This window comes from Myiozetetes cayanensis, unplaced genomic scaffold (genome assembly GCF_022539395.1).
Source record: "Myiozetetes cayanensis isolate MyiCay16 unplaced genomic scaffold, myiCay2020 scf3, whole genome shotgun sequence".
Taxonomy (NCBI): domain Eukaryota; kingdom Metazoa; phylum Chordata; class Aves; order Passeriformes; family Tyrannidae; genus Myiozetetes; species Myiozetetes cayanensis.
This window is the reverse complement of record NW_026087521.1, coordinates 30,594,016-30,606,470: the sequence shown is the minus strand read 5'-3', so window position 1 is coordinate 30,606,470 and position 12,455 is coordinate 30,594,016. Positions and strand designations below refer to the sequence as shown.

Below are 12,455 nucleotides of genomic sequence, written 5' to 3'. Positions count from 1 at the left end.
GAAAACCCCACTCCTGATCTGCAGGGAGGTGGGAGAGCATTTTCTTTCTCCTGGTGGGGATTCAAGCACTGCGTAGGTGGTGTTGACCTGTGGTCTCTACCCAGAAAGGTGCCCTGGGGGGAGTGTAGGCATTTTGCCACAGGATAGATCCCTCTGCCTCCAGGAATACGTGAGGTTTTACCAAGTGCCAAACATGGTAAATCAGACATGGCCATCGAGTTCCCTTTAAGAACTGTTATGTTTTACCACCAGCTTTCTAAGATTAGCAGGCAGAAACAAAACATAAGCCTAAAAAGGGGCAGCAAGTATGTTTTGTGTCATGCTTAACAGCCCCCGCCTTAAGTTATTGCTCAAGGATATTTAAAACTTACAAAGCAAACATGTAGATCCCTCAGCAACTTGGTTTTCCTCTTGGTTAGTACACGCAGACCTGCTCTGCACTATTTATCACAGCTTCAAGGAAACATTTTGGCAGGAGGTCGTATTAAAATACTGCCAGTGCCTCCCCATTAGGCACCCCCTGTGATTTGTCTTGGCTGCTGGGGCCGCCGGCTGGCGTGGAGCTGAGCTGCAGGCACTGCTGGCAGCCCTCAGAGGAGCTGCTGAGGGATTTCAATGCAAATGTCAGTGTCCCACTGAGAGCTGACCCAAGATAGGCTTTGTTCTCGATTGAGAACAGGGGCACTGCTTTTCACTGGTAGTTTATTTGCTGTTAAGACTAATTTAGTTCAAAACCTTGCAGTTTATATTAAGTTCAGCCATTGCAGTGCATGTGTTTATTTTTATATCATTTGAAACGCAAAAAAAAAGTCCATGGAACTAATTAAAAATAGCTTATTTCACTTTACCTATTTTTGTATCTATGTATATATGTAAGCAAGTTTTCGTGTATGTCTCACTGTTGTCTTTCCTACAGTGAAAATTACCTTAGACTTAGGCACGTGCTGTCTTGAATTAAGATGCATTCCTAAATCAGGCCTCCAAAGGATTAATCTGGAATAATGGGATCATTGAAATTTTGTTCAAAGCGCTGTTTTAACTCAAGAATGTTTCATTCCATACTCTTTTGTTTACAGATAAATCACTTGTTGTTCAAGAAGGCTGTTGTTAAACAATGATTTTTGTGAACTAATTGCCTGTTTACCAGAACACTTACCTTACTGTCTTTTCCATAGAGAGTGTGCAGTCAGATCTGCTTCACAAATACCAGAGCAAAGATGACATCCTGATCCTGACCGTGCGCTTGGCTGTGATTGTGGCGGTGATACTCACTGTGCCGGTCCTGTTTTTCACTGTAAGTAAAACTTCCTGCACAGTTGGGAAGTTGGTAAGAGCTGTACACAGCACATTTCTTCAAACCACAGTCTAGCAGTTGCTGAGACCATAATGTTGCAGCTACTAAAAGAACTTGAGCTTGGATCAGTTTTTCGCACACCAGACTCCCAATAACTTTCCTGCATGGAGAAGTTCTTCATCCAGGAAATTTTAAATTGAATCCACAAGGGTTCTCTCTTCCTTCACATCACTTTATTGGAGCAGGCTCAGAGGTGAAATTCATTTTTAAGTGCAGAAGGATTTCAAAAGATACATTAGAGAGGAATATCCTACTGCACATGCGTGTGTACCTACAGTTCTGAAATAACAAATTATTTTTAAGGATTATTTCAAAGGACGTTACATGAGACAATCTAAAATTTATGACAGATCTATGCAGCACTTGTCACATGAAGAAACAGTTCAGATAAACATGGGAAGCTTTGAATTGACTCATAGGCTATTCTTGACAGAGAAATTTCTTTCTCTCTCCCTACAGGTGCGTTCATCGTTATTTGAGATGGCCAGAAAGACAAAATTTGACTTAGGCCATCATGTTTTGGTTACTTTTGTTCTTTTGGTTATCATCAACCTGTTAGTCATTTTTATCCCATCCATGAAGGATATTTTTGGAGTTGTAGGTACAGTATCTTGGTTTTGTACTACTACTAAAAGACAGTTGCTAATCAGCAACACAATAATTAGCTGTTGCTGGCAGTTAACAAAACTCATTTATTTGAATTTTGCAGGGGTCACTTCTGCCAATATGCTGATTTTCATTCTTCCTTCGTCGTTGTATTTAAAAATTACACAGCAGGATGGATCAAAGTTGACTCAGAGGATTTGGGTAGGCATTCCATTCCCATCAATGCAACATTTTCGTCTTGTCATTCTTTATAATGTGCAAGGTGCAAAGCACATCTAATCTGAACATAGCTGTGAGCTTCTTTAAGTACTTTCCCCTCTGTGCTTCAGTCAGCTGGCAGCTGTGCTCGCCCTTCTCCTTGGCTTACCCTGGGGGTCTCCTACTGGAGGGGCCATATCATGCACAGCATCTCATATTTTGGGGGACCCTTCTCTGCGGGGTGAGGGACTCCCCTGGCTTGCAAGCAGCAGTAGCTGTCAGCAGGGTGCAGGAATTCCTCCAGCCACCTCAGCAAACCTTTCAGTCCAGAAAGCTCTCTCTGTTTCCATGAGTTGATACAGAAAGTGTGCAAAGTGCTCCATTTGTGGTATTCCTCACAGTTTTCGTGGACCAGAGTCAGACTTAAGGTGGCTCCACCAGAAGCAGCCAGCTGAAATGTTATGTTAGCCCTTTGGCATGCATGAGGAGATGGAAATGGGCCTTGGAAAGATTTCCTAGGAGCCCCAGAAAGAGCTGAAAAGATGCAACACTGTGTATTCCCAGCCTAATGGGGCATGCACTGGAAGCATTGTAAGGTCAGACCTTCCTTTTCTGAGCAGACAGGCAGGAAACATGTGTTTCACTTGTGGCTACATCCACAGATCCCATGACAAAAGGGTTGAACTTTGATGAACACATATCCACTGGGAAGAATATACTGATTTCCTTGAGGCTTTGGAAAGAGCAGAGCTGATCGGTCCTAAAAACAGACTCACTTAATCCTCTTTAGGGATGATCGGTGTTTAGGAAGTGAATTGAAAGAAGAAAAAAAATTGGTTTGATGCTCAGCAAGTAATTATTAATGATGCTAATCTGTTTAATTATCTATGGGTCTTGTCTTTGCCAGAAGTGCTTTTTCATTTTAGTTGATAACTTTGATACATCACCTTGTAAATCTCCTTAAGAGAAGTTAACATACTTGAATTAATTGTCTTTTTATGCATTAATTTTCTCTCCTTTTTTTGTTTCAGGCTTCTCTTTTCTTGGTACTGGGTATAATGTTTTCCCTAGTGAGCATTCCCTTGGTCATCTATGACTGGGTACAATCGGGAGGCAGTGCTGAAGGCCACTGAAGTTCACCCCCTTCTGAAGAGAAGACACCCCTGTTTGCTATACACCAAAATTGCAACCATCCGTTCTGTTATCTATTCCATCTTTTGTGAGTTTACTCTAGTCAAATCCAAATAATTACTATCCAGTACTGAAATTACTGTTATGGGTGTATTTTCTTGAAGAAAACAGACCCATTTTTCCAACAGACATATCACTCTGGTCCCCAATACTGAGTTATCAGATCAGCGATAAGTCTCTGTTAATTGTCCGTGAGACTATATAGAGCATTGCTTATAGGAATTCATCACAATTAGTTTCCCCTCTTCCACCCATGAACTGCATTGCTTCATTGTTGTCCTTAGCCTTTCAGCCACAAGTTCTGCTCCTTTAGGGCAGCAGCACCTGTTGCTATCAATTCCGCCTAGAGTGATGTCCGTTCACACCCTTCCCTCCCTCTTTTAGCCAAAACTCTGCTCTTGAATTGTACACATCTGGTTTGTTAGTTTGTTTGTTTCTTCTGTTGCAGTTGCAGGCACCATTTGCCTCACTGGGTTAAGTGTAGCATTGTGGATACAGGCATGAAAAGCACCACGAGAACATAACTGAGTGCTGTATAAGTGTAGGTCCTAAATCTGGTGCTTCTCTCTGATATTCTGGCGGGGGAGTCAGTGGCCTGTTCATGGCTTTTGGGAACAGACTATGTGTGTCTTTGCGATGGGCTGCAAGGAGCAAGAGAAGGATGGCCACCACCACGAGCCACCGTTCCCCTGACACACTTCAGTTGGAGGCTGCCAAGAACTAGACTTGACCTCAAACCACGAGTACTTGAGCCTGAAGAGAAGCAGACGTTCTGAAATTTCCATGGGAAGTCTGCATTTTCTTCAGCATTAAACTGTTCAGTAATGCCCCACTCCTCTCAGAAAAAAAGATACCAAACTCCAATTTTATTAAAACCTACACATTTAATCATACCTCATGCCTTTTCCATTCTAAGTTTCATTTGTTCATACCTTACCCTCCTCCTACTGAAGTTAGCAGGGTCTTTGACAGCAGTGGGAGCAGGATTGGACTCACTCTCTAGTGGAAATTGAAATCTGTAACATTTCTTTAAATGAACTTTAAAAAGAAATACTTTTTATATTTAAAAGGTTTCATTTACATTTTTCATCAGTTCTCCATTACAGTTAAAAGACATTCAGTTACTACTAGCAGAAACACTGTAACTTGCATCTGTTGTCCACAGAATAAGCATTTGCCTAATGCCTTATAGCTGGTGTAGAGAACTACTTGTAGAGACTTAAATGCTAAGCAGGTGATTGTTCACCACCCTGAGCAGACATCTTCTATTACTGCACTGCCAGCAGAAATGTGTGCACTTTGTGTCATTCACCATGCGAGCCAAAAAGTGTCTCAGAATATGAATGTGGCTCCCACTGAAAGCACTGATGGCTAAAGGGAGCCCCAGGCAAGCCCCAGGGCTGAGTGATGCCCTCAGTATGCTCAAGCCATATCTCTCAGTATGTAGTAACCCTCTTGTTCCCAGTAGCTGGTTCATTGACAACTCCCACTGTAACTGTGGAAGCATACTGTCATCAGCTGTGAGGAACCTATCATTGCAACTTGCTCTTTTTAAGGGTAGGGATGGAGTATTCGGGGTCTTGGGACCTCTGTGAGTTACTGAATTGCCTCAGTTGCCTTGGCTTGAAGTCACTGAGAGTTGGGACCACAGAGCGCATCTCAGGACCTTGAAAGTTGGTTTCTAAGGATAATATCCAGAGAGGTTACTTTGGGGCCTTCCTTAGAATTTGGGCATGGATCTGCAGAGTGTTCATGCTACAGAGACTAAGCCTACTAAGCCCAGACTTCCAGATCTGTACCTCAGCCCAGGCAGTGAGGTGCCTGCCTCTGATGATATTCCACTGTGATCCAGAAATAAGGCAGAGTGCACTCCACAGGCTGCCCAAGTCCTTGGAGTAGCCCAGCAGCAAGAACAAAACTGGAAGCCTTCTCCCTTCAGGCAAAGTGACCTGCTAGAATGCAGTGCAGGGTTCCTTTATTCTGCCTTCCTTCTGGTCCCTGAGACCTTCACTCACAGGCTCCCAGCAAGATCTCCAGTGTGGCATCCTTTCTCCCAAGGACCCCCTAGCCCAGCCTTTAACACATGAACTGCTGAGATACCTGGGACCACTGGGCTAATGTCCCTTGTGCTTTCCTTTGGCTGGTCTCAGACCCTTGCCTGTGATGGTGCAGGTTACCAGCTGTCTCTGTGCCATCTCTTTATGGGACTGATCCCTGCCCTTATTCACAAAGAAGTCCATACCATAGCCTACAAGACCAGGTGTTAGGCAAGCTCTGGGGAGAAGAACCTATGCTTTGTTCCTGTCTCTTTGCACCTCATTCACCATCTTGGCTGTAAGTTTGTGGTTCCTCTTTTGCAGGCACCCAGCCCTCAGTGGTCACTGCAGCTGGAGCCCAGCATCTCACTCCTTTCTCTGACTCAGCTTGCTGAGGTCACATTTCAGGTTTTGAGGTGCCTTATAATCTCTCTGGATCTTATACTAAAAAACCTAACTCAGACCTGAGGATGCTGTACAGTGTTATCCTTAAGATGCTCCAGGGTTCTCCTGCTTTCCTCCCCGCTTTATCCTTCCGCTACTGATTAATGCATCGCTCTGTGCATCAGGGGTTATGAGAGAGGAGATCCTGGGAACAACTTTCAAGTACCCAGGTATGAGCTAGAGGTCTGATCTGCTGCACGGGGTTCCAACGAGGTCTCCTCTGTGACATCTCCCTCCCTCCTGTAGTCTTCTATTTGAAATACCAACCACTGAGTTTTGGCATCCAACATCCTTCGACTGGAAGGGCTGTTGGGTCACTGATTGCTCCTTGTATCTTCCTAAAACTCTTCCATCACTATGGCTTTCTCTCCTCTTTGCTGTTCTTCCTTCTCCTTTTTCCCAATTATTTGTATACTGGAGTTTTAGTGAATAAATAGGGAGAATGAGCTGAATGTGCATAGAGTGAAATTACCCAAGGTACAGGACCACCAAAGCATATCTTAGATACTGAAAAATAGATACCCAAAATATTAAGTCTTTAAACAGACTTTGTTTCTGGGTCTCTTAACTAGGAAAAACCAAACCAACCAAACAAAAAACACAAAAAAACAACCAAAACAAAACAAAACAAAAAAAAAAAAAAAAAAAAAAAAGAGAAAGAAAAAAAGGGGGGGAATATTGCTTAGACTGATTTGCTGGCATCATATTTATAGATATTTATGGAAAGGAATCATGTGTTTATTGATGTCTGTGGTAATGAACGTGAAATAACGTGCTTTTTGTTTTCTCATCAGGTTTATACATTCTTAACAGAATGCAATAGACCCTGCTGTAACTGTCAACATCAGTGATGGATGACAATATTTGTTTGAGGTTATCTGTAAAATGTACTGCTGTTATTCAGTTCATTTGGAATAGTGAACCTGTAGCCAATGATTGTATGAGTCCCACATTTTAGCTAAGATTTTAAAAGCACAGTGAAATGCTATACGAGTTTCTCTGTTGTTAAATTAATAGGATCCAGAGTACCATATCTACTTAGTAGGGAGTAGCATGCTTTCTTTTCATAGAGAGTTTATCACTATTGTGAGCACTGCAAATGTCATAGACTGGATGCAGAATTGCTCCTAATAACTGCAACAAAAAGACTTTAAAATTCTCATTTGCATAATCGCAACAATCGAGTGGTAAGGGACAAGGAAAGACTAATCAGAAGCAGGGACTACTAATGAGACTGTAAGAGTTAATCCTACACTTAAAAGATGACCTTGCTGCCTCTCCTAGTCCACAGCACATCGCAAAGAAAATAGTCATGGGCTTAAAGCAACCATAATACAGCTGCCCTTCTCTGTCCCATGGCACACATGCCTAGTAAGTGAAACACAATAAATTGTTATTTGGGAACAGTATCTCAGGAGCAGTGACCTCTCTGGGTGATGCTTGCTCCTGGTCGAAGGGCCAATGCCAAATCCGTGCACCAGCACAGACCTTTTGTAGAGCTGACATGGACCAAGTAGTGCCTGGCCCATGTGCAGGCCTAGAGCAGAACAGCTGCTCTCATCCTGTGAAGTCAGGGATGGGGATGCTCATCTGCTCCTGAGGGCTGCTCTTCTGAGGCACATTCGAACCTGTGCTCCACTTGCACTAGGCCACATGTGCAAGTGTGGGCTGGATAATCCGTGGGTTGTGTCGGTACATCTGCCTTACAATGCATAAGCGCAACACAGCTCTGATATTGAGTATTAAGAGTAACAAATAATGGTATCTCTAGCTCATCTTTAAATTAAAAGGTTTCTTTGCTTGAACCTTACATTAAGGCTAAAGAGCATCTCGGTCAAAACAAAACTCTTTCCATGTGGTGGTGTCCCACGTCCAGTCCTACTGTCCCACCCCAGTGCCTGCAGGAGAAAGGCACCACAGAATGTACTCAGCTCCATCAGCAGCTCCTAGAGATGGCTTTATCAACTGGCGCCAGGGGGCTTTCCTAAACAAGTCCCCAGAGCCCTTGGCGCTGGAAAATCCTTATTTCCTATAACGTACACAAAGAATGTTTTATTTGTATCTAATGTAAGGATTTCTGTAACAAACTGTGAAAAGAAAAAAAAAAAGATAATGAATTAATAAAAAGTACAGGGCTGGAAAGGTCTAGAATTCACAAATTGTACACATGCCTATGTTTCTCAAAACAAATCTATGCAGTTGTGTTGTATTGTAGGAAATTTCAGTTTAATGTACATATATATTGTAAATAAATAGGATGCTGTATATTTTTGCAGTTGTTTTTCCCCTATGATATAGAAGTGTTGAGATAGACTCTGCATATTAAGAGTAATTTAAATAGAAATACAGATACTTTAGCTTCTTAGCAAAATGCATATCCTTTTCTTTCTCCCAAGAGTTCACAAGTTAAATACTAAACTTGAAATTACAATTGCATCACTAATGTGACGAGAAAAAGAAAAATAAAAGGTCGAATGAAATTGCTAGAATTAATTCCAGTGCACGACTCCCTGTTTTCTCAAGAGCAAGTTTGTCAGTCTTCCTGTTGAGTAAAACATCTCCCTTGTAAAGGGCCCCTTTGGTATGCAGGTACCTCTTACATCCCAGGCTGAGGTCAGGTGTAGTAAAGTGTTGAAAAGGCTTTATGCAGAAACCATGGCAAACTGCAACCAGCAATTTGACCCAGCGTTATGCCATGTTGCATCCAGGCATATATTTACCCAACTAGGCCAAACAGGTCAGGGCAAAACTTCTGTATTTCCATTTTCAGCTACCAGAAATGCCTGTTCTTCAGAAAAAAAAAGTACTGCAAGCAAGGGGTGGGCAGCAACCAGAGCAATTGGTGCCATTTCTAGCCCCCCGCCCTTCCTGCAGAGTCCTGTGGCTGCTCCTCCGCCACAGACCCTGCTGCTCTCATGCAACCAAAACACTAATGCCTGAGGATGCCAAGAACATCCCCAGCCAGAGACTGCTTGCACATCCCACCCTGTGAACAGGCAGAGGCCAGTATTTTGGTCATGGGATAGCTGCGTGTCCAGGGGTGAGGGCGATGGGAGGGAAGAGCTGTGTATGTCCCGAGAGTGCCTTCATCAAAGGCCTTGTATAGACTTTCTCACTGGTAAAGCATGAAAACATGTTTTTTTCAGGATTGCTGAAAAATGGAGGTTAAGGAAATGCATCTAAAAATAATTGTATTTTTTTTCCATGTTTACTTTGTGAGCTTGGATGAAAATGAAACTTGAAATAACATTTGCTTTCACCATGAGCACAAACTGAGGGAAAAAACCTATATACAGTCAGTTCAAGAGAGCTTTTCAAGTTAATACAAGTGTACATTTTATTTTCAATGTTATAGCCAACAAAATATAAACTGTAAAGGTATTTTTCCACAAGACTTGAACTTAAACTTGTTTATAGAAACCTGTTTTTAGTGTCCCAATATATGTTATGGCTCACCCAGATCCAGTATAAACAACGGTGTTTGAATGATACATGCTTGATACAAGCTCGCCTGTAATAGATTGTTGAAGTGAGTCATTGGTAATATTTTGCTCCTGTTAACATCACCTGTTAACTTTGTGCTGCTCATATCCAAATAAACAACACAGTTTTTCAATTTCTGTGTGTAAATAAAAAAAAAATGTATTGAGTTCTGTAATCTATCTGTTAACTCTATAGTTTTTAAACATTAAAATTGTGATCTAAACTAATGTTAGGACCATACTCATTCTTTCAAAGGAATGCCTGTGTATCATTTTAATGATTTGAATAGCATATGCTCCCTGCTCTTTATGCAAGTATTTTCACTGAATTTAGGGCATGCAGCTCTTGCAAAGCCAGCTATATTAGATTCAGTGCAGTATATGCAGCACAATATCAATAGACATCTGTGGAGCATTAAAGTGAAGCTTCTGATACAGTTTTAGAGGGACCTGAAGCTGGGGCATATGGTCACAGCAGTCTGGGGTTGCGGAAGATGACAGCATTCCTAAAAGACAGTACTTGTTTCTGCCTGTTCTTTGAAGACTGTGCAAGTGCTTGCCAGTCTGTTTCAGGGTCAAGTCAGGCAGTTTAATTTCAAGGGCTGCTGTCAGAGTTGGGTTTGAGTACAGATGTCAAACTGGTACCTGGAGTGACTAAGCCTTTGCCAGACTTTTCTCTGTCTGCTATGGAAGCAGAAGCCATTAGCAGATGTATGAGGAGATTCCCAAAGACCCAATGTCTTAAGCATTCCCAGATATATCTACCAAAGTGTCTCTGTCAGAGTTTTAAAGGTTCTGGGAATTGCTAACTTTTTTGCCTTTGGTCACAAATTTTACTAGTGCTCAGGTTGTAGTGACCACCCACAAAAACACCTTTTGGCTTGAGTCCTACAAAAAACTGAAGAGCTTAGTTGACTGCATGGGATGAGTACAGCTCCCCAGACCCCTCTGCAGGAGAAGTGATGGGAGGATTTCTGTATCAGATAATCTCTGGCAAGCCGTTGCTTGGTCCCCAAGCCCAGGGACGTGTCTTAAACTGTAAGTCAGGGAGTGCAGAGGTACAAGCTTCTGCACTGACCTGGTGTAATAGCCCCTTCTGTTTGGCATATCTTTGCACCCACTTTTCTATCCAGCCAAGCGTAATCATCTCATAGCCATACCTTTAGGCACAGGAACATTATTTATGGAGCAGAGGGAAAAGCAGAAACTACAGTTAATTTTTTCCTTCCTTGCAGAGACTACAACAAACATCTGTTGCCTTCTGCAGTGCAGTCTGACAGCTTCACCTGAAGTTCACCTAAAACCACGCAACCTAACACCAATCTCTTTTCCAGCCACACACTTCTACCTTTGGCTTGGCACCATCTTCTTGTATACCAAAGGTCAGCCAGATCTCTTGAGTTCATCTGACCTGTCTCTATTTGGGAGTGTGTCATGGGTTTGCCCAGAGTGAAAAAAAAGAGGGAAAATTGCTATTTTCTAGGCAAGCAATGCAGCTCTGTCTGAAGGAAGAGATTCCCCCATATGGTTCAAGTGGGGTCTTAGTTCGACTTAAATTCATGTAAAATTGCATTTTATCTTCAGGCTGAAGCCCAAATTCAAGCAACTGTCAAGATGTCTGATTCCTCAATTTGCCAAGAGCTAAAAGTGAGCACTCATGTCAACTTTAAGAAGTGTGGAGAAAGTGGAGATGGTAGGAACAGGGATAAGTGATAAGTCCATTTCCAAAACTTTCTGGCCACAAACACATAATAACCTTAACATGGACTTTGCTTCTTACACCCTGTTGTCCTCAGACCCATGGAAGAGAACAGCACCATTTGCTTTTGCTGTCAGTCAAGTATCTCTGGTTCAAACACCAAGTTCCTAACACAGATCCCAGTGTGGTTAGACATAAGTTTTCAAGCCGCCCAGCATCTGTGTTTTGCAAATATTAAGTGCCATACATTTCTCTTTCAGCTTATAGTTATGGAAAATGGAGACTCCTAAAGATGTTGCACTGCTAAGTGCCGTGGCACTGGCAAGGGACGGTGCTTCTGGCTTAGTGTGCCTCAACCTTGCCATGGCTCTCTGCTTGAAAAACATCTGGTTACTGGTTTTCTTGGAAAATGGCGTTGATCAGCCAAGACTTAGACAATACAGCTAAGCAAGTAAACTGTGATGGGCTGGGGTGGCATCAGCCAGCCCTGTCTGAGATTCAATCTGCAGAGCAAAGCCACCTTGTGAGTTCCCTGAGCTTATGGGCTAAAGGAAGCTGCTGTCTTGGAAAAATGGAGGAAAGCATATCATCAACACGAGTCAGAATGTACCCCAGAGACGAACCACATCCCCTCCTTAGAAAATGCCTGGCTTAAAGTCTCAGGTCCTTTTCCCAGAGGTAACCAGATCCCCCTCCTCCTGCCTGCCATGTACCCTTGAAAGGGCATTTGTCCAGTGGGCAGCAAACCTTAAGCATTATCCTCTTGCGAGTTACAAAAAGCTGGTGGAATTTACCTCGTTTTTTGTGGAGATCATTACTTCAGACTAAACCCTTCAAATGCACCAGGTACTGACCATGCCCTTGACATGCTCCCATGTGCTCTTCCTTCCTGGACACCTTTTGGGACCCATTTTAACAGCCCACACTCGCTCTATGAGCTCATCAAAGGGGTTTTACATTAAAAATATACAAGGCTCCAAAAATCCACCTGCTGGATTTATTAAAAGGGCCTTCAGTTCTTTTTATACCTTGAGAGAGAGTGCAGGAGTAGACACTACACACATTTCTCAAGAGGTCAAATAACACGCTTTTATTGGCAAACTTTAGAAAATAAAGGAATTTGGCAAAAATTTAAGGGCAGCATTCAAACAAATCATTTCACAAAACATTGACTTAGCACATGCTAACCCATACAGCTTAGCAAAATCCAGCCCATCCAGCCTTAAGTTACCCAAATATCAAGAAAGGAGATTAGAAGAAGTAAAGAAAGAGAGAGGAAAAGAGAAAATTATAACTACTGCCTTGGGTCCTGTGTAGTTTTCAGGTTCCATATGTCCTGATGGTAGGGTCATGACCACTTCATGGTGTTGGTATTCTTTGCTCTGGCCCTCTGTGGCCACCCCCTTCAGGTGGGACCTCTGGCCCACTAGCCACTCTGGGGCTGG

The 12,455-nt window shown here is 42.6% G+C and overlaps 1 protein-coding gene across 1 annotated transcript in view; it reads left to right on the top strand.

Annotated features, from left to right (window-relative positions):
* SLC38A1 (solute carrier family 38 member 1) overlaps positions 1 to 9,539 on the top strand; it is a 42,749-nt gene extending 33,210 nt beyond the window's left edge. The window contains exons 13-16 of the mRNA XM_050324896.1: positions 1,176 to 1,294; positions 1,814 to 1,955; positions 2,064 to 2,161; positions 3,190 to 9,539. Of these exons, the coding sequence (XP_050180853.1) occupies positions 1,176 to 1,294; positions 1,814 to 1,955; positions 2,064 to 2,161; positions 3,190 to 3,291 (461 nt within the window). The 3' untranslated portion in view covers positions 3,292 to 9,539. The remainder of the gene's footprint in view (positions 1 to 1,175; positions 1,295 to 1,813; positions 1,956 to 2,063; positions 2,162 to 3,189) is intronic.
* Positions 9,540 to 12,455: the final 2,916 nt, after the last annotated feature.